We start from the raw sequence: 19827 nt of genomic DNA on the forward strand, positions 1-19827 counted from the left end.
CATTTACATGATATCATTGGATTAGGTAATAACGTGTATGTCACTTTAATGTTGCAGCTGGAGGTGATTTGAGTGACTTCAGCACTGCTGGATCAGTACAAGGGCATTAAATCTGTAATTTAATAAAGTACAGCAGTGAATGTACAAAGTTGGGGGTAGGGAGGATGGGCTCCAGCAAAAAAGGATGAAAAACGTATCTAACAGAGATCGATTGATTTGGGAACAAGACCAAAACCCTCCTAGAATCAAGTGTTGCCACTGAGGAGGCCATCATGACAGTAACGACTCTAATATTATTGAATGGTCAACATTACAGAGTACCACACGTCTCCAGCTTCTACTAAAGAAAACGGGGAACAAGTGAAAACAGAAACTTGATTTTTGGGCAAACAGCGACACCTAGTGTCTAACGAAGAGTGAGCACAAACGCTCGGTCCTTGTGCTTTGGCGCCATCTGCTGGTACATGTCGTGATCTGTACATCTGTTTGGGGTGCAGGAATTTTTTGGCATTTGTTTTTGATTATTTGATGAGTTTAACATTCAGTTCAAATGCAGTTTTTTATTCACTGTGTGTAAAATCTTGCTTTATTTTAGTATTTAAAAAGAAGCTTCTTCAAACGTCACATATTGGAGATATGAGAAGAATAACGTTCATCCAAAATCATCACTAACGCGATTAGACGTTTCCCAGTGTTCGGGGTCAGTTCCAAGAAAACTCGGCGCCTTTCTTCGTCTTGCTCTTTTGTGCGGAGGATGAAGCAGGCCGGATTTGGAGAGGGGCGGGGTGGGGGGCTCCGGGCCCTGTGGGGGCCTGCCACTCACACACCTCCGAAATAACTCGCGTAGCGGACTCCCAGCTATGCGTAGTATAGATGTCCTGTCGCTGCCATACAGCACGCTGGGTTAATAATAGGAGCGCGGTTGTCAAGCTGTTTCAGAAGGGGGGAGTGTCGGCCCATTCTTATTGGACCCGTTTTATCCTCGAGTTTCTCATGAAGTGTGAGTGGGAGGAGAATTTCCAGCAACGGAGGATATCAAAAATAAGCCCCCTCGTGTCCAGAGAAGAAGGGAAAGTATAAATACCCCCGATATGTCCAGACTGCAGCGGTGCTGGTGAGCGGCAGAACAGGGAATGATAGCTGGTCGAAGCTGAGTGGGACTGGGAGCTCACTTTCATTTCAGTAGAGACGTTATTGCGACTGCAGAAGAGAAAGGACATCATCTTTGTTAGAGTCTTTATTTTTGATCCACTCTTCAGCGCGTTTCTGTCTGCAGACGATGTGTGCCACTGCGTGTTTGCTCTTTTCGCTCCTGTGCGTAGTCAACGCGACACTTGCCTCTTCGTTTGAATCAGAGGATGTTGTACCTGTTCGGATAAACGCAAGAACCAGCGGGCGCTTCTGGAAGAGAAGCGAGGAGCAGCCGAGGTTTGTCCTCAGTGCGTTTGGCAAAGACTTTACTCTAAACCTCGTCCCGGACACCAGCTTCATCGCGCCTTCCTTCACCATCCAGCGCGTCAAAGCCAGAGACGCTGAAACTTTACGCAGCGCTCCAGGTGCCCGAGCCGTCCCCCAGAAGCTTATGAACAGGTCAGAGGAGAGCGAGGGCCACCTGAGGAGCTGCTTTTACTCCGGGAACGTGGATCAAGATCAGAACTCACTCGTGGCTGTCAGTCTGTGCTCGGGCATCTTTGGCTCCTTTGTAACGGAGGGCAAAGAGTATTTGATTGAGCCCAAACTCCACGGCGGCCCGGGGCCAGCCTCTGCCGAGGAGCCGCACGTCATCAGGAGGAGAACATTCAACGACAGCAACGGTGTTTCCCTCCCGTCTGATCACGCGGCCGTGGAGCAGCACAATGGGGAAAGTTTTACGCACGGCGACGGTGACGCAAGGAGGGAACCACGCCGGAGACGCTTTGTCTCCGCGCCACGGTTCATAGAGACCCTGGTGGTAGCAGACTCAACCATGACCCACTTCTATGGAGATGAAATAAAGGTCAGACGCCATGAACTCATTCTTTCCTGCACGCACACACTTACTCGGCGCCCAAACAAAGCTTTCTTTAATTTCTTGGCTTAGACTCTTCCATAAACAGGCCGCTGTTGTAGACGTCATTCCATTACCCCCCCCCCCCCCCCTTTTTATTTTCCCATCCTGTCTGCAAAGTCAGGATTCACACACTCGAAAATATAAAGGCAGGCATATGTTTTTCTCTCCGGCTGCATAAAACATGTTTTGTCAGTGAGGGACCTTGGGCGGAAATCGATGAGCTCCCTGTTTTTCACAGAAAGATGTCAGGCCAAAGAAATGCAAGAAATGCTAGAGCACATTCCTAGGGACTAGGTCACCATTTGGCAGCAAAGCCTCAGCATCACCAGGAAGACTCACAGCGCTTTTCCATTCTGTCTTTACTCCGTGATTCTTTAAATCAGCCCTTCTCTCCCGCATAAAACCTTCAGTGTTTAAAGTGCACTAAATGTTTATTACGTCCTCCTTCCAATCTAAAATCAGTCCTGGTTCCAAACAAAGCTGAACCAGTAATAAGTAGGACTGTGCCAAAGTCCGCACCAGCCAAATTCTAATCTGTTTGTGTTTAAGTCACTCCTCAGCTGCCAAAGTCTCCATAGTATTCCCCAGGCAACCAGACACAAGGTGAGGAGAAAGGTTGCACTGATAAACTTGGCTCACAGTGGATTTTCCATCCCAAATCACACATTCCTTTATTTCTATGCAGTTTTCTACAAATAGGGGCCGTTTCAGTGATTTGGTTTCCGCAGGCAAAAATCAACATGTGGTTCCGTGGGTGTGCTCACAGCACATGTGGAAAAACTTTCAATGTGGGACTATCAACCCACCCTAGAAAAAATGATTTCACTGAGAATACACATCACGGCAAAGCCGCTCACACTGTCTGTGATTTGGCAGCTCTGAAACACGGTGACACAGCAGCTCAGTGGAAATCCCTGACGCGTCTCCTTTAATGATAATAATAATTCCAGGCAAAGCACTTTACAATTCCACTATTCATTCACACACTGGTGGAGGCAGCTACAGTTGTAGCCATATTGCGCCATCGGCCCCTCTGGCCAACACCGGTAGGGTAAAGTGTCTTGCCCAAAGGGCACAACGACCAGGACAGAGAGAGCAGGGGGTCGGTTTGTCTGCCTACAGCTCTGGCCATCTTGTATGATGTTGGCATCCGTTCCTTTTCTTTGTTTGCTGCAGCAGTAACATACAGTCCAGGACAGCTCCACATATCAGCCAGTTTAATTTCCATTGTAGAACACACATGTGCTCAGTGAGTAGTACTTCATAGTGTTTATGCTTTTATTTTTGTGCAATTACTGCATTTGGAAAAAGTCTCTTTTCCATTTGAAGGCATCAAACGAGGCTCGGCACGTTAGAGCCGAGCTAACCAACACACTGGCCCCTCTACACGATTACACATGCACATCTAGTAAGTAAGAAAAGGCAAAAATGTGTTTGCAATCTGTTCAAAATTTTATAATGAAGCTTGTCCCGCAGACACAAAACATCATTAAAGTCTCCTGGAGTAATATACCGCACACACGCACACGCTTTCTTGTCAAGATTTCATAAAAAAATTCTCATTACCATCACGTGTATGTTTATTATAATCCCACACTTGTGAGGGACAGCCAGCCTGGCTCCAAACACATCTGTAGGCTGAATCATAAATATCCTCTCCTCCACAGCACTACATCCTCACCCTCATGTCCATGGCCGCCCAGCTTTATAAGCACCCCAGCATAAAGAACTCTGTGAACATGGTGGTGGTGGAGATGCTGATGGTGGAAGATGAGGAAATTGGACCGGAGGTCTCCAGCAATGGAGGTGTGGCTCTGAGGAACTTCTGCTCCTGGCAGCAGCGCTTCAATCCACCAAGCCAGAGGCATCCCGAGCACTACGACACTGCCATGCTGTTCACTAGAGAGGTGAGGAACCAGCAGACGAGCATACATCTGATTTTGTTATTTTTCTCATTTTTTGTTTTATTTGAAGCTGTTTAGGTCTTTGAAATAAAACACAGCATCATCTGCAAATAAGGCTTTAAACATTTATCTTTTAAACAAGATGAACATCTTAACAAGAAGTCATTAACTACACTATTTATAGCTTTTAACTGCACAAGTTCAGAGAAATGCCATCATTATCCCTGAATAAAGGCATTGTTTAATATCGTGCAATTGAAATTCTAAGATCGCGCGACGACATCTGGACTGTGCAAACGAGTACTCAGCCATTTAGTAACTGAGACACAATTAAAACCTACAGGCAAAATTAAGAGTTACTGTGAAGTGTTCATTAAGTCATAATTTGCAAACGGCAGTGGCCTGAGAACTGATCCTTGAGGAACACCGGAGTATTTCAGGTTTCATTGAAAGGTTTAACAATGGGAAGTGATTTAGTCATGAAGCAAAAATGTAAATGCCATCCATCCATTCGCTTCCGCTGATCCTTTTCAGGGTCGCGCTGGAGCCTATCCCAGCTGTCATAGGGCGAGAGGCGGGGTACACCCTGGACAGGTCGCCAGTCTGTCGCAGGGCCAACACACAGGGACAGACAACCATTCACACTCTCATTCGCACTCACATTCACACCTAGTGGCAATTTGGATTATCCAATTAACCTATCCCCACAAGCTGCATGTCTTTGGACGGTGGGAGGAAGCCGGAGTACCCGGAGGGAACCCACGCAAACACGGGGAGAACATGCAAACTCCACACAGAAAGACCCCGGCCTGATGGTGGAATTGAACTCAGGACCTTCTTGCTGTGCGGCAACAGTGCTAACCACCGTGCTGCCCAAAATGTAAATGCTAACAAATAAATTCTATTTTTTTAATGTTTTATTGAACAAATCCCTGTGTGTCCTGTAAAAGGTACATGTATTTCTCTCACTGCTGAAGGTGGATTCTCATGTTCACATAAACTCAATGTGTGCCACCTGCTAGCAACCAAAGCAATAAAGGAAGTTAAAGAAGGAGAATTAATGTATGATTCTCTAAAACAGAGCTAAGGCTAATGCTTTTAAAGGGGATTTATTACAGCTACATTATATTATTAAAGCAGTTCTTTACGTCGTAATGGGACTCTGTGCGACGCTTTTTCACCGACTAAATGAACTACAAGTTTATGGCAGCCATCCCAGCGACCCTCTCCCTCCTTTTAAGCCAAGTTTCTTCTGATTGGCTGCTCTTCATAAATAAAACCCACCAAGTGGGTGGGGCTTGTACACTCACAGCAACAGATGGTAACAGAGATGAGTGTATTAGGGATCTCTGCTCACAGTGACATCATACAGATCCAAAAGTAGAAAAAAAATAGTTTGAAGTAAGAAAGTCAGATTTGACCTCACACGGATTATTTGTTACTATTTGAAACGTTCATCATGTTTAATGTTAGGATCCTCTGAAGTAACACGTGTGTGATACAAAGTAGGTTGTGTGCCCTCAGCTGGACGTGTTTAGCAGTTCATGCAGTGTGTGTGTGTGTGCGTGCTAGTAAAAAACACCTTGACACAGAGTCAGTCACCACGATAGGTTACAGCAGTCAAGCTTTTTCTTCAAAGTGCGGTTTTGCCGTGCTTCACGGAGGATGGACGGTCCTCTCACCATCACGTTCTGGCAGATTTAGTTTCCCGTTCAGAAGACAACCAGCAAGAATGAGTCCGAAAATAATCTCTGGTGGAATTCAGTGCCCCGCCAGCTGTGGGAGCATAACGCGGTTTCACAGGCAGCAAAGCCAACCGCCCAGCAATTATCTAAGCCAAAGTGCCACACAGTGGCACAGGTGCGCTTTAGAGCAGCTGTAGTGACACTTGGAGGTCTCCCAGCTGAAACAGCGCCTCGCTTTAAACCAACCGTTGTCATGCGTTATTTTTTTAACAACCCATAGAAAAGAAAAACTTTCGAGCTGTCAATTAAAGATGCTGAAACCAGACTGCAGAGATGGAATAATCTTTTCCAAGCTGGGGAAATGTCAAAGCAAAGCAAACAAACTGTTCTTTATGGATGCTTCGACAGGAAATAAGTTCACAAGTCCTCGGGGTTTGAGTTGCGATTGGCTTGTTCTGCTGCATTTGGCTGCCTTCTTCCATCTGGTATGTGCGTGTTGACAAGGTGTTAGCAGACAATACATTAGGCGAGGAACTTCTCTATTATTACATTTTTATAGCTAAGTGCCCTGGTTTGCGGCTCGATTTGATGACAGGCTTGGCATTTATCCGCCTACAGAATGACGTTAGCGTGTAAATCTGACCCCGGCTCTGAGAAATAATGGAGAGAACATATGGCTTTGTGCTGTCTTGTGCTGGATTGTTGAAGCGGCATTTCTCTGGGGGAAACCATCATTCACGCCAACCCGGGTTTCTGTTTGTTTTTCCATTTCCGCAGAAATACGCTTTGAAATGCAGAGGACAGAAGGCTCCTCGTGGATGAGCTAACTTTAGTGCCCCTACAAACGGTCGAGCTTTAGTATGTGGCCTGCTCGGGGTTGCAAATGCGTGCTGTGCAAGCCGCAGTCAAAAGAGAAGACTGACGCTGCGTAAAACGCAAAGCTCGCGGCGGGTTGCATGCATTGGAAACATGTCACTCGTGCATCTTTGCGGTCTCACCGCGTGTGTGTTTGTACAACATTGCGGTTTGAGCTCTGACCCATACGTCGAGTCTTGCATCTGCATGAAAGGCATGGTTTGCTGTTGTGGAATAAGGTGAGCAAACACAGACTGAGCTGCACTCAGTCCCTGTTTCCAAGTCCAGATGTCTTTCCAATCACAGAAGGTCCTGCCTCGTGTTTTTTAGAGAAGGCGAGGCCGTGGATGCATCTGTCCATGCTACACAGAAATAAGGAAAGATGTCTGATATAACACACGGTCACTTCTCCCACAGCTGCGGATATTTATTTGCTTTTGCTTAATGATGGAAACACTGAGTAACATGCTTTTGCTTGTTTTAATAGATGGTGAAGGTTATATAACAGTCATCAAGGGTTGCTAATATATTTACTGTATTTGACAGAATAATGGCTTTAAGTCTTTAACAGTCCAGCCTGCAGTGCCATATATCCACAAGCTATCACGCAAATATTTGGGATGTATAAAATATTCGGACGTTGCCTGTTTCAGTTTGAATCTTTCAATTTAGTTTGAGTGAAACGCAGTTTTAGCAGCAGTGCAGCTGTCCCATTACCTTTGCTGGCCACTGCCACTTCCCTCCAGTGTATACTGGTTCTTGTCACATACTGTACATAGCGCTCCAACTTTATGCAAAGCTGCACTCGCTGAGTTAATATGCAGCTAGCCACCAAACTATATCCACACAGGAGGTGGTTGTAACACCTCAGGCTGCTACTGAGTGTGCATGAAAACTAGTCAGAGTCCGAGCAGGTCAACACAATCAGGCTTTTTACTGCACAGAGGACGAAACTCGGTTCCCAGCTCCACGTCACACTCACGCTTTGTAACAATCTTAAAATTGCTGCTTCGTTTACTTTGGCATAATGCACATTATATAGAGATCTCTGTACATACCTTTACTGTAAGAGGACTGATTGTGCTAGCTTCACTCTCCAGAGGCTCATTCTAAAAACCGAATATTGTAACAAGCAGCCACTGATGAAAAGTTGAACCAGTGATTAATTATAAACAGACTAGAATAAATAAGCAATTTAGCAAAAACGAAAAAGTTGGTTCAAAGTAGAACGGAAAGTTTAAAGTGACCAAACAGCTGACCTAGAAACGAAAGGCAACTGTGCTCACGGGACACTTTGTTTGAATTTGGACCCTTTTTGTCTGTTTTAATTCTTCGTGGCACAAACACGAAACGTTCCTGGAAACATTCCTCAGCGATTTTGTTGTTACTGACACAATAACATCACACATTAGCTGCAGGTTTGTCTGCTACACTTCCGTGATGTGAGTCTGCGATTCGAGAACATGCCAAAGGTACAGTGAACTCATTGTTGTGTTCAACAAAGCAGTTTGATATAACTGAAGCTTTGTGGTGTGCCGTCATCAGAAGACGTGCACATAAAGGGCTGCACGTGGTCAGAAAAATACCCAGGTCATTAATGCTCACCGGTCCGGTGATGTAATAGGACAAACTGCTAACACAAGGCAGGACGGATCCATTCTTCCATGTTGTTTACATCAAATTCTGAACGTTGCAGCAGAAACCGGAGTGGCACCGAGCGTCCTTTTTATTCTTTCTTCCTGCTGGAGTTTGAAGTTTATGGAGCTTCACTGAATTCCAGCTTTATCTGGAGAACCCGTTCCCCTCCTGTATTTGAAAAGCCCAGAAGGAGAAGCCACCAAAGTGAAACTACGAACATGTAATTGTGGAGAAACAAAGTAGCTCTTCTTTTCAGTTTATTCAAATCTGACATTTTTGTTCTGTGTTTGTGTTCCAGAACATCTGCGGTCAGAAGAGCTGCGACACGCTGGGCGTGGCCGATGTCGGGACGATGTGCGATCCCAAGAGAAGCTGCTCGGTTATCGAGGACAACGGCCTGCAAGCTGCCTTCACAGCTGCACACGAGCTCGGTGAGGTCGCATTGGGGGGGCTGACGCGATCCTCGGCTTTATGGAAAAGCTTCTTAGATCGAGTTTTCAGTCATTCCTAAACACTCAAGCACCTTCAAAAACTGTCACCTCCTGCAGGTCATGTGTTGAGCATGCCTCATGATGACTCCAAGACGTGTGAGAGACTCTTTGGGGATTTGGGAGGTCATCACCTGATGGCGCCTGTGTTCGTCAGCCTCAACAAAACCATGCCTTGGTCGCCCTGCAGCGCGCTCTACGTTACCGAATTCTTTGACAACGGGCACGGTGAGGCACACTGCAGCTTGTTGCTCTACAGCAGACATTAATGTCTTGTGCCAGTGTGGCTGCCTGCCACGCTGTGACTCTGTTATTAGGGCTGACTCAGAGATGTATAAAACATACGCTTCCTCTCATCCTCTCGTGAACCGAGGCTTTCCTGCTTAAACGTGCCGCTCCCCTTAAATTACGGGTTGGACGCTCAATTTATTTCGCCCGAGGTTTCCACATCCTGCTCTCTTTCTTTTGCCTTACCTCTGTTGCTCCCTCTCCCCCTGCCTTGTTGTGCATCTTGTATTGTTTGTATCCTTGCTAGATCTGTCAGTGAACCTTCTTTTCCACTGAGTCATAATATGGACTTCTTCCTGTTCCCCACCTCCTCGGCCAAAAGCAACAGCTGGTGTCAGCAAAATATGTTCTTTATCAGTTGGAAAATGTTTCCAACAAAAACTCATGTGGCTGAGAATGTTCATTCCGAACCGCAGATGTCATTGACAGCTCCAGACAAAAGCTTATTGAATGCAATAAAGATCATTAGAGGAATAATGGAAAACAATCAGATTTGGATTACCTGTCAGACGTCCAGATTCAGAGCATTAGGCTGCCTATAAACATGCACTACATCAGTTAAAGTGAAATTATTCCGTTTTATAGTCAGGACACAGCTTGCACTGAATACTTTCCCACTGTTGTCATGCCACACGCAGCATATTTACGATTGTCACTGTGCCGCGAGAACCACAGTCTCCACAAACCCCGATATAATCGGCCTCATACGGACTTGTTTTGTGCTGTAACCACAGGGGACTGCCTGCTCGATGTCCCAGAGAGCGCCATGCCTCTACCAAAGGAGCTGCCAGGCTCCAAGTACAGCGTGGACCAGCAGTGCCAGCAGATTTTTGGAGAGGAGTTCGTCCACTGCCCCAACACCTCCGACAGCGATATCTGCAGCCAGCTGTGGTGTCAGGAGGAGGGGACGCTGGAATGCTCTACCAAGAAGAGCCTGCCCTGGGCTGATGGCACCCCCTGCAGTGCCAATGGAAGCTGCCTTCTTGGCGTCTGCGTGCCAGTCTATGAGGCGATGAAGCCACTGGTAAGCCCGAGTCTTTTTCCCTGTTTTTTAAAAGACACCTTACTAAGTTACATTTGATGGCAGTAAAATCCTTTGCTTTCATGAACAGGGACCGGTAGTATCTCAGCTACCAGCTATGAACACCAGCATTAGCTCGCGGTATCAGCTGTGTAATTCTCACTACTGAGTCAGTGCCCCTCCCACACGACCTCTTTTATTTTAAAGTTTGACCTTTTTATTGTATTATTGGTCAAATATTTTAAGTATTGCTAGCAGGAATTTTATCTCACAACACAAATACTGCATCCAAACTTGCCGACTTAGCAGCTCTTATTGAGTGCTCACACATGATCAGTGTGTACATTGAAAGATATGCTGGCAGAGTACTGTGGAGAAGCCTTAGAAATAAGTTCACCGTGACACACAACTAAGAAAGGGACACAGTTTGTAGGTAGATGTGCAGAAATGCACCTCCTGCATGCCTGTTTCACATCAGTGCACCTGCTGCCTTTGTGCCGCCGTGCTAGTGAGCCTGATTTTTGTTTTTTCCTCGTCAGTCGGTAAAAAACAAAAAGTGAGGCTGACGTTTGTTCATTCAGCTGTTTCCCAACACATGAGCCACACCATCCTTGTAAGGCCATGAGGTGATTAGGCTTGTAGTGGCCATGGCGACAACATAAGGTCACGATTGCTTTTGGAAGAAAAGAAATATCAGTGCAGCTTTGAGACCAAAGATTTTCACACGAGGGTCAGAATTAGGGCTGGGTATCGCCACTGATTTCTAGAATCGATTCGATTCGATTTGAATCTGGGAAATTTTGCCTCACACAGTCAGAAATATTATAATTCAGATCTGTACATTTACATATTTTTGTATCTATAAGAAGGAAGCTGACACTTTCCAGACTTTATCAAAGGTGTGAGCATCACAGCGAGGCCTTTGTGTCAAAGTAGCTGAAGATAAAACAGAAACACATGAAGGAGATTTTCCTGTTCTGGGATTTTATAAAAATATTCTGCAGTAGATCAAAAACAAATGAAAATCATTAACCAGCATATGAACATCACCTCTGATGTTACAGCAGTTTTATTAGAGACACGGCGTTTTGCATTTTGTATACTTTTAAAAAGTTTACATTTGTTTAGAAGCCTGTTGAACAGCAGAAATGAGGTTTTATTTTCGGAAGTAAGTAAAAGAAAAAAAACAGCGGCTGACAGCCTGTAAACAACGGCAGACTTGTGCGTAACAAGCAAGTGAATAATGAAGAAAACAGATTTTTAGACGGGAAACTGTTCGAGAGAGAGAGAGAGAGAGAGAGAGAGAGAGCTGTGCATGAAGTGAGATTTTATCCTGGTGGAAGCAAAACAGTAAAAGTCAGAGTGAATCCATGACGATGTTTATGTGAAGCGTAGTTTGGATCTTCTTTGGCTGCTGGTTCGGTCAATATTGTTTGGAGAGACATCAAACTAACAGCTTTAGAATCAGTGAAAAAAGGGCGTGAACACAAAGCTCGACCCGCCGACACATCAGAGTCAGCGAGCTGTCGGCTTTCAGCCCCGACCGTGCCCGTGCCGTCGGTGAGAAAGTCACATCTCACTGATTCTGATGCGTCGGCGGGTCCGAGCTTTGTGTTTACGTCTCTGTGCAGAGTCTGTGCTCCTGCTCTCATTTACTGTTTTAGCTGTTTGGTGGTTGTTGAAATTTTGTGAGGTTTAACCTGAGATTCTGGCGTTTTGGGCAAAATACATTTATATAAAAAAATCGATTCAGGAATTTAATGAATCGATATCACGTTATCCAAGCCGGAATCCATTTTAATCGATGAATCGATTATTAAAACCCAGCCTAGTCAAAATCCTTGGTTTTCCAAGCTTTTTTCTGAAGCACGTGTTTTTTCAGTAACCCTTACAGTCTTTGGACCCTGTTCCCATCTTCTTGCATGTTGCATGCTGATGTTGTTTATTTCACTGGCTCACCACCAAAGAATGTTCACAGTGTCTGATGAGTCACTTCCTTTCAACAGAGTAATCAGGTTTGTAGTCATAAAGCTCTAATGAGGCCGGCATCCTCAGCACATTTTGGAGGTTTTGCTCATGCTGCGTTAGATAAGCTGTGGATAATGCACGAGTTGTCTCACAGTTTATTCTTAATCTGATGTTCCAATGAACATAAATGCACTAACTGCATGTCTTTGGCGTGTGGGCGGAAGCTGGAATACCCACAGAGAGCCCACGCAAATATGGTAAGAACCATCAAGCTCCGCCCCAAACTGTGGATTCAAACCCACAATGATAGCAGAGAGATGACAGCAGATAGCAAAGCTAATACGCTAACAACAGACAAGTGATGAGAGTCAGCAAGGCCAAAATATTCCCTGTGGTGGAGAATCTCACTGCTTCCATAATACAAAACTCTGCATGTTTGTACAAAGTGTTGCATTAGCTGAGACCTGACTCGTTTTCATAAATGCTGCCATTTCAAGTTGAAGTACAGACATTAAAGGGCTCAGAGAACGCATTATAAACTGAGCTGTGTCTGACTTTGGCGAGTTGAAATGCAGATCCTTCACGATACCTTTTTAGATTTCCTCAAAGAACATCTCAGCATCTTATTTAAGGTCGGTCGCCTTGATACCTTCTCCTTGTGTTCTGAATACACATCTGTTTATGAATCCAGACATGCTGGCCGTTGGGATGTGGTTCAAACTTATAAAACTTCTGGAAAGAACAACCTTGCTAGCAAACACACATGCACACGCGCACATACTCACTCAACGTACAAACTTGGAGCATGGCAGGTTCTACTAGCAGTGAGTGACACATGTGGCAGGAATGTGGGTAGAGTCAGACAGCAGGCGCGTGCCGAACTTCAACACAGATTTAGCCTCGAGTCGCGGCATGCCAACACGCTGTGCGGCCTCAAACCCAGAAGCCCAGACTGTGGTTTAGGCTGCACAGCTGACATTGCCTTTGGCTCAGAGCACTAACCAACTACTCTGCTCTTTTTTTCCTGTGTGTTTTACCGCAGATGGTTGTGGACGGCGGCTGGAGCTCGTGGGGACCGTGGCAGCAGTGCTCTAGGACGTGTGGAGGTGGGGTGGAGTTCTCCTACAGGGAGTGCACTAACCCAGTGCCTCAGAATGGAGGGAAGTACTGTGAAGGGCAGAGGGTCCAGTACCAGTCCTGCAACATACAGCCATGTGACAACAATGAAGGTAAGGGTCAACGTAATACAGCTCTCAGCTTTCAAATGAACAAAGAAACAGCTTCTTATATCGCTTGTTCCCAACAAATGTTTGTCCCACATCTGCACTTTCCATTGTCCTACATTTGGCCTTGACTGGCAGCATTGACCCGGGGTGAGTCTGGCTGCCACAGACCTACTGTAGATCCGCTTTATGCAGGCCAGATGTTAGGTGTGTTGGCATATTTGGGCGAGGGTTGGCCCCACCGCACGTTGACCCCACCTTATGATGTTTTGGCCACAGTTTCCAAACCCAACCCTCACCATAAGCCACAGGAACATTAGGCCACAGGATGTGATCCCCGAGTGCCTCTGCCAAAGCCCAAGATCTACATCGCAACCTTAAGAAAAACTCTCTAAACCTGCTCTGAAATGTGCTGTGTTCTTCCCCAGGCTCCACCGTGTCTTTAGAAATGAAAATTAAGCTTTGCAACAGATGGACATTTTTATGAAGAAAAAAACAAAACAAAAAACTATGTACCAGCTCGTGTTCAAACCACTCCACAAACTCTGGAAGAAACTGTGTAATTTAAACACATTAAGCTTGGTTCTATCTAGAACCTCTTTTCTGCCAAAGTGCTGCCAGTGTTGTTGACCACACTGCAAATCATGAGCAGGAGAACAAAACAGGTGCTTATAGACATCTACCGACCACTGATGTCAGCAGATCCAACTTTGTAGTTTTGCAGTGTTGACTTGTTCCAGCTTTTTGCGACATTCAACTGTCTTTTCTCTACAGAGTTGTAGATAAAAGACAATTCATTGTAGATAATGAGCGGGGACAGCAGAGCAGGCTTGGATTAAAACTTGTGATATTCCGACTTGAGCAGCAGAGCTCGGTTGGGGCAGGGGTAACACAGGGATGGAAACAAGTGACGAGCTGGAAGCTAAAAGTCTGACGCTGCAGACATTACAGATGGAGCTGCAGGCGAGAGGAGACGAGGGTCGGGATTCTGTAACGAGTAACAACAAAATAAGAAGTTGCATAAGCACGCAGCAGGCTGGTGGTGGCAGAGTTGGATATTTGTAGAGAGCTTGATTGTTGTGATGAGGCACAGCTGGCACAGATCTGCTCGGACTCTAGAACAGCTGTTTGCACTCAGATGATCACAGGCCGACAGGGAGACGGCACTGGAGGCAACAGGGGGACGCTCAATCGAAAAACAGCATTTTCTAGACTGACCCACAGCCTGCATATAAAAGACAGATGTAGGTGCTGTGATTTGAGCCATCTTGTAAGCAGGGATGGGGGGATGGGAGTGCGGAAATGACCACCCATGCAGCAGGGACATGTCAGCGACACTAGTGTGGACACTAATTTACAAATTAAGACTCATGTTGTAGACATGAAACTAAAGACTCCAATGAAACATCTTCACTGAGGGCAGACCAGAGGAGTCACTAATGTATCATTGTAACCAATAAAAGAACTGCAAAAACACACCATATGGCCACGCCTCCTAATCTTTGAGTCAGAGTGTTTTACAGTCACGCACTGAACTGTGTGGCCTGCCTTTAGAAACATTAGCAGAAGAATGGGTCGTTGTAAAGAGCTCGCTGAATTCCAGTGTGGTGCTGTAACAGGATGGCACCACTGCAACAAGTCAGTTCATGAAATGTCCTCCCTTCTAGATATCATGAGATTCACTGTGAGCGTGAATATTGCAAAGAGGAAGCTTGTAGAAATCTCCCCAACTCGGCCGTGAAGCATCCTCCATCGCCACAAAAACTGCACGCTTCAAGCATGGCTGAGCTCCTGTAGGTGCGATGTGCAGCTGGCCCAGTACGTTTGTCCATATAGTGTTTTCTAATCAGGTTTTATGTTTTGATGCTACATAATTAATTGTTGTCCACCAGCCTGATCCAGACTCTGCTGGTGTTCATCTGTTTTTCTGCGTTGCTCTAATGAATATAAACATACAGTTGATCAGGTGTTCGGATTATACAAATAATATTGTTTTGGTAGAGTATCTTAATTTATTGTTTCTTCATGTTAGGTAAAAGTTTCAGGGAGGAGCAGTGTGAGAAGTACAGCAGCCCCAACTACCTGGACCACAACGGGAACGTGAAACAGTGGATACCAAAGTACGCTGGTGTTTCTCCCAGAGACAGGTGCAAGCTGTTCTGCAGGGCCCGGGGCAGCAGTGAATTCAAGGTGTTTGAATCCAAGGTACAATAACGTCACTCGACAGCAAATCTCAATGAAAGGAAAGCCAGTAGTCTGAAGCACTGGTTCAGTTTTTTAAATCAGAATAGTGGTTTTAGAAAAGCGTCACTCATTCCTGAAGTCCCAGCTCTGCTTCATAGCCAGTGTCATAACCAGCTCCAACATCATGACCGTGACCTCCATCCACTGATGAACACCCTGACATGATGTTGAACTGTATTCAAAATATAGTTGAATGGGACATGTGTAGTGACCCACCGATGCTTGCTCCATCCCTGCAGGTGATTGACGGGACCCCCTGTGGCCCTGACACCACATCTGTGTGTGTCCAAGGACAGTGTGTGAAGGCAGGCTGCGACCAGGTGATAGGATCCAACAAGAGAGTGGACAAGTGTGGAGTGTGTGGAGGAAGTGGGCTGACCTGTAGAAAGATCACAGGCTCGAGCAACAAAGCAACGTAAGCCGATGAGATCAACGATAATGCAACCGTTCTCCGACTTGTATCCCCATGTGATGTCTGTGTTGTATGTGTAAGGTTGGGGGGCGGGTTCATTCCACTGCAGGGCGACCTGCCACTACATGTGGCGAATAAACTTTGAACTTGAACGTGATAATAAAAATGATAAAGCACTAAAAGGCTTAGACAAATATATTGATGTCTTTCCTTCTACTGTAGTTAATTAGTAGATTAATTGATTGTGTTGTTAGATCATATTTCGCCCACTATAATACAAATCTTTTTTTAAATTCTACTTGCTTATGTTGTACTTGAGGCCCATTCACAAGAATTTATTCACCCCAAATATCAATTTAGGTCCTTCATAACGTTTGGCCCAGCCATTTGTGGTATTCTGATTATCTGTCTCATTTTATTTATGCTTTTTCTGATCTACTCAACATAGTTTAGATAAGATTAGTAGTTTCATACATGTTGGTAGGTTGATTATAGTTTCACGCTTCTTCTGTTTCAAACCAAGTTCATCTCCTTTCACCTGGAAGTTCTAATTAATGCACAGATAAGATATTCTATAGTAAACTGTTATCTGTTCTTTTTCTTCTCCATCAGCTATGGATACAGTGACATTGTCACAGTTCCCACTGGCGCTACTAACATTGACATCAAGCAGCGGAGCCACCGAGGAATCAAGCACGATGGCTACTACCTGGCTGTAAAGAGAGAGAGTGGCGGTTACATCCTTAATGGTAACTTCTCCGTGTCCACGGTTGAGCAGGACATTCCGGTGCTGGGCGCAGTACTGAAGTACAGCGGCTCTTCCACGACGCTAGAGAGGATCCAGAGCTTCAGGCAGCTCAAGGAGGCCATCACCATCCAGCTCCTCGCCACTGCAGGAGATGGTAGCCCTCCCAAGGTCAAATATACTTTTTTCATCCCTAAAGATGTGACTTTGAACAAACCCAAGGAGAAGAAGGGCTCGTCCCTGTCTTTGCATATGATTCGTCCGTTTGGCGTGCCTGAATGGGTGCTGGGCGAGTGGTCTCTGTGCTCCAAGACCTGTGGATCCGGGTGGTCCAGGAGAAACGTTGAATGCATGGACGACGAAGGCTTCCTCTCCAGTCAGTGTGACAAAGACCTAAAGCCCATAGACATCAGGCCCTGTGCAGATCTGCCCTGTCCCATATGGCAGATGGGACCTTGGTCTGCCTGCTCACGAACTTGTGGTCAGGGGGAGCGCCACCGCAGCATTTTCTGCATAGACTACACTGGCAAGACTGTTGAAGCAGAACAGTGCGATCCAAGAAAGATCCCAGAGCCGGTGTCTGGGGAATGTTTCAACCAGGACTGCTTGTGAAGAACACGAGTACAGCGGACTCATGGTCATAGTGCACTTATGAACAATGGATGGATTACTGAACAGGTGGACGCACCAAGAATAATGCTGGGGTCCATTAGATCAGGGACAGTATGACTACAAACACACACAGAGCGATCCACAAAACCAAAGAAATGATAATTATGACCATTCTTTTTCACCTGCAAGATGTTTTATGCCTTTCAATCTGGAGGGTCCTGTTGTTACGCAGGAGTGGCAGTAGTGGCAGTGGTGGTGGGTGGGGGTTAAACGTCTACATCCCAGGGCCCATTGCCTCATAATCCATCCATCTTATCGACTGGTTGCATCAAATCACATCAAAGGCTTTTAGCTGAATATTGCTATGTCATTCTGTTGACATCATTTGACAACCACTATTGAAACAATGGAAATCTACCTCAGGATGTACATGTGATGCTATGCATAGTTGCTAAGAGAAGGTGCAGTGTGTGTGTTTCCTCCAGAATGAGAGATTTAGTCCAGCTTAAAAGATTGTTTTTGGAGGCCGTCTGCTATTAACAGCAGTTCGGTGGGGCTAGAACAATGAAACCTGCTGTCAGACACCAGCACAGTGTAAATATACCTCGTCCAGCTGTAATCCACAGAATCAAGCCCCTATAGAGCTTTGATCGAGCCACTTGCCCTTAAATAAGGTACGGACGTACGATCGAGGCACTTGTGTGTGATTGCTTCGTCTTTTCAAACACACATTAATGTAATTTGTGTTAAATTCGTGTGACGAGGACGTCATGGTTTTATCTGGAGAGTTAGTATTGTTGAGCCAAACCCATAGCTCTCACTATATTTACTGGCTGCTGGAGCCAACATCAAAAGCTAGGCATTTCCCACACTTTGTACATGTATTAGCCTCGATCATGTCTGGTCTTTCTGATCGGACAACCCAACGACAGACCACTCGACCCCGTAACGTAACTGTAGCCTTGTTCCATGTCCACGTGCATCACAGTGTAGTTGAGCAACAGCAGTACAACCAGTCTGCAATATTTTATTTTGGAGGTGTTATTACTAAGTTAAGTGATAAGCATATTATCTATCATGTATATGAAAAAATAACAGTAATTTTATTCATTTTCCCTTTAGTTCATGCATCATATGCAAATGTTTGCAGATGTTTCAGACTCATGTGTGTATATTTGATTTCTTCATTCCTGTTGTTAATTTACAGTATGTTATAAAAGAGATGGAGGATTAGGCCTGTATCCCTTCAGTGAAGGAATATGCTATTATTACAGCTTCCTTTTTAAGCTATTTATTTTTGTAAAGTTTTTACCTTGGACATGTAAGTAACATGGCAGACGCTGCTGTCTTTGAGATAATTGTCTATAAAATGGTCAAATAAACACATTTATGTCGATGTGTTGTTCTCTTGTACTGTGAGTGACCCTCCACAAAACATCACTAAAAACATATTAACATATTGGCATTATTAACTACGCATAGAAATTTCGAGTGAACATTAGCGATAAGGACTCATAAATTTCACAAAATATTTCACGTAAGATCTCCAGTATGGAAGCCCGTTTCCGCCACTAAAAGAACAAACAAAAAAACAAGTATCCATAACTCGAAATTTCAAGTTATTAACTCAAAATTTTGAGAAAAGTATTTGAGTTATTTTCTCAAAATGTCGAGTTAATAGGTCTAAATTTCGAGAAAATAACTTGAAATTTCGAGTTATGGATCCTTTTTTTTTGTGGGCTTCCATACTCCAGGGTTCATTTTTAGGCTGAACGACACTAAAACTCGCCACAGATGTGTGGAATTCTTTTAGGTGCCTGGTAGCTTTTAAAAGTTGGGTGAGGCAAGTTTTACAAACCGAAACCTTTTCCAAAGTTCTGTAAAAATCCTCCCACGCTGGAATAACTTCTCCGCTCAAATATTTCAAAGACAGCCATATAAGAATATATTCAGTAGCTGTGGTTAGGGAGGAACCCAGCCACTTAACAACATCCTGTTTTAACGCCTGTTATTCTATATTCTGAGCTTGGTTGATGTTAAAATCATAATAGTTCAAAAATACCAGCATGACCATAATCACGTTATCCACAGTTCAGTTTGACTTTCAGTTGGTATGCAATGTTTCAGCAGACCGTAGAGCTTTATCACGCTGAAGAAATTCAAAGTCTGAAATGAAAGCTATTTAAAAGAAATAACGAGAAACTCTTTTGAATGTCAGTCAAATGATGACCAAAAAATAACTGTTCAATCTTTCTCCTGTGTAGGAGTGTTGGGGGCTGTTCATATGTTACAGTCCATCCATAATGATGGTTGTCGTCATCTTGTTTAGTTAATCATTTAATTATCGTCTTACACCAGTTCAAATGATTTATTATTATTATTATTTCTGCTTTTTTTCTGGCATTACTGGGAAAATGGACCTCAGCCAAAATGCTATATTGCATTGCAGAAGGTGGTCAGGATTATCCTCTTCACCAGAGCTCAGATGATCCAGTGCTCTTCACCAGCTTCCCCCCAGCAAAGTATACTGAACTAGCCACAAGTGACTGATAGAAAATCTCCTGTACTGTGCTGCACAGACCGAAGCACCTCAGCTTCCTCGGAGTTTAGCCTGTTGTCGGTCTATGTACTCTTCCACCACATCAACATCCTGTCCCAAGATATTCACCAGTTGTGCAGCTGTCCTCTTACTTC

At 44.8% G+C, this 19827-nt stretch overlaps 1 protein-coding gene across 1 annotated transcript; it reads left to right on the forward strand.

Moving 5' to 3' along the window:
* The first annotated feature begins 27 nt into the window (after positions 1–27).
* On the forward strand, positions 28–18529 carry LOC113035900 (A disintegrin and metalloproteinase with thrombospondin motifs 8). Its single transcript, XM_026191762.2, has 9 exons — positions 28–1996; positions 3718–3957; positions 8431–8563; positions 8681–8848; positions 9643–9932; positions 12940–13126; positions 15153–15325; positions 15604–15779; positions 16389–18529. The coding sequence occupies exons 1-9, from the start codon at positions 1280–1282 to the stop codon at positions 17131–17133; spliced, it is 2829 nt and encodes a 942-aa protein (XP_026047547.2). The 5' UTR covers positions 28–1279; the 3' UTR covers positions 17134–18529.
* The last annotated feature ends 1298 nt before the right edge of the window (positions 18530–19827 follow it).

Source organism: Astatotilapia calliptera, chromosome 14 (genome assembly GCF_964374335.1).
Source record: "Astatotilapia calliptera chromosome 14, fAstCal68.1, whole genome shotgun sequence".
Taxonomy (NCBI): Eukaryota; Metazoa; Chordata; class Actinopteri; order Cichliformes; family Cichlidae; genus Astatotilapia; species Astatotilapia calliptera.

Bases quoted from the DNA above. Each gene is read 5' to 3' on its own strand.
- LOC113035900 (XM_026191762.2), top strand. From the start codon at position 1,280: ATGTGTGCCACTGCGTGTTTGCTCTTTTCGCTCCTGTGCGTAGTCAAC. The intron at 1,997-3,717 runs GTCAGACGCCAT...TCTCCTCCACAG, and splicing joins TCTATGGAGATGAAATAAAG to CACTACATCCTCACCCTCAT. The intron at 9,933-12,939 runs GTAAGCCCGAGT...GTTTTACCGCAG, and splicing joins ATGAGGCGATGAAGCCACTG to ATGGTTGTGGACGGCGGCTG.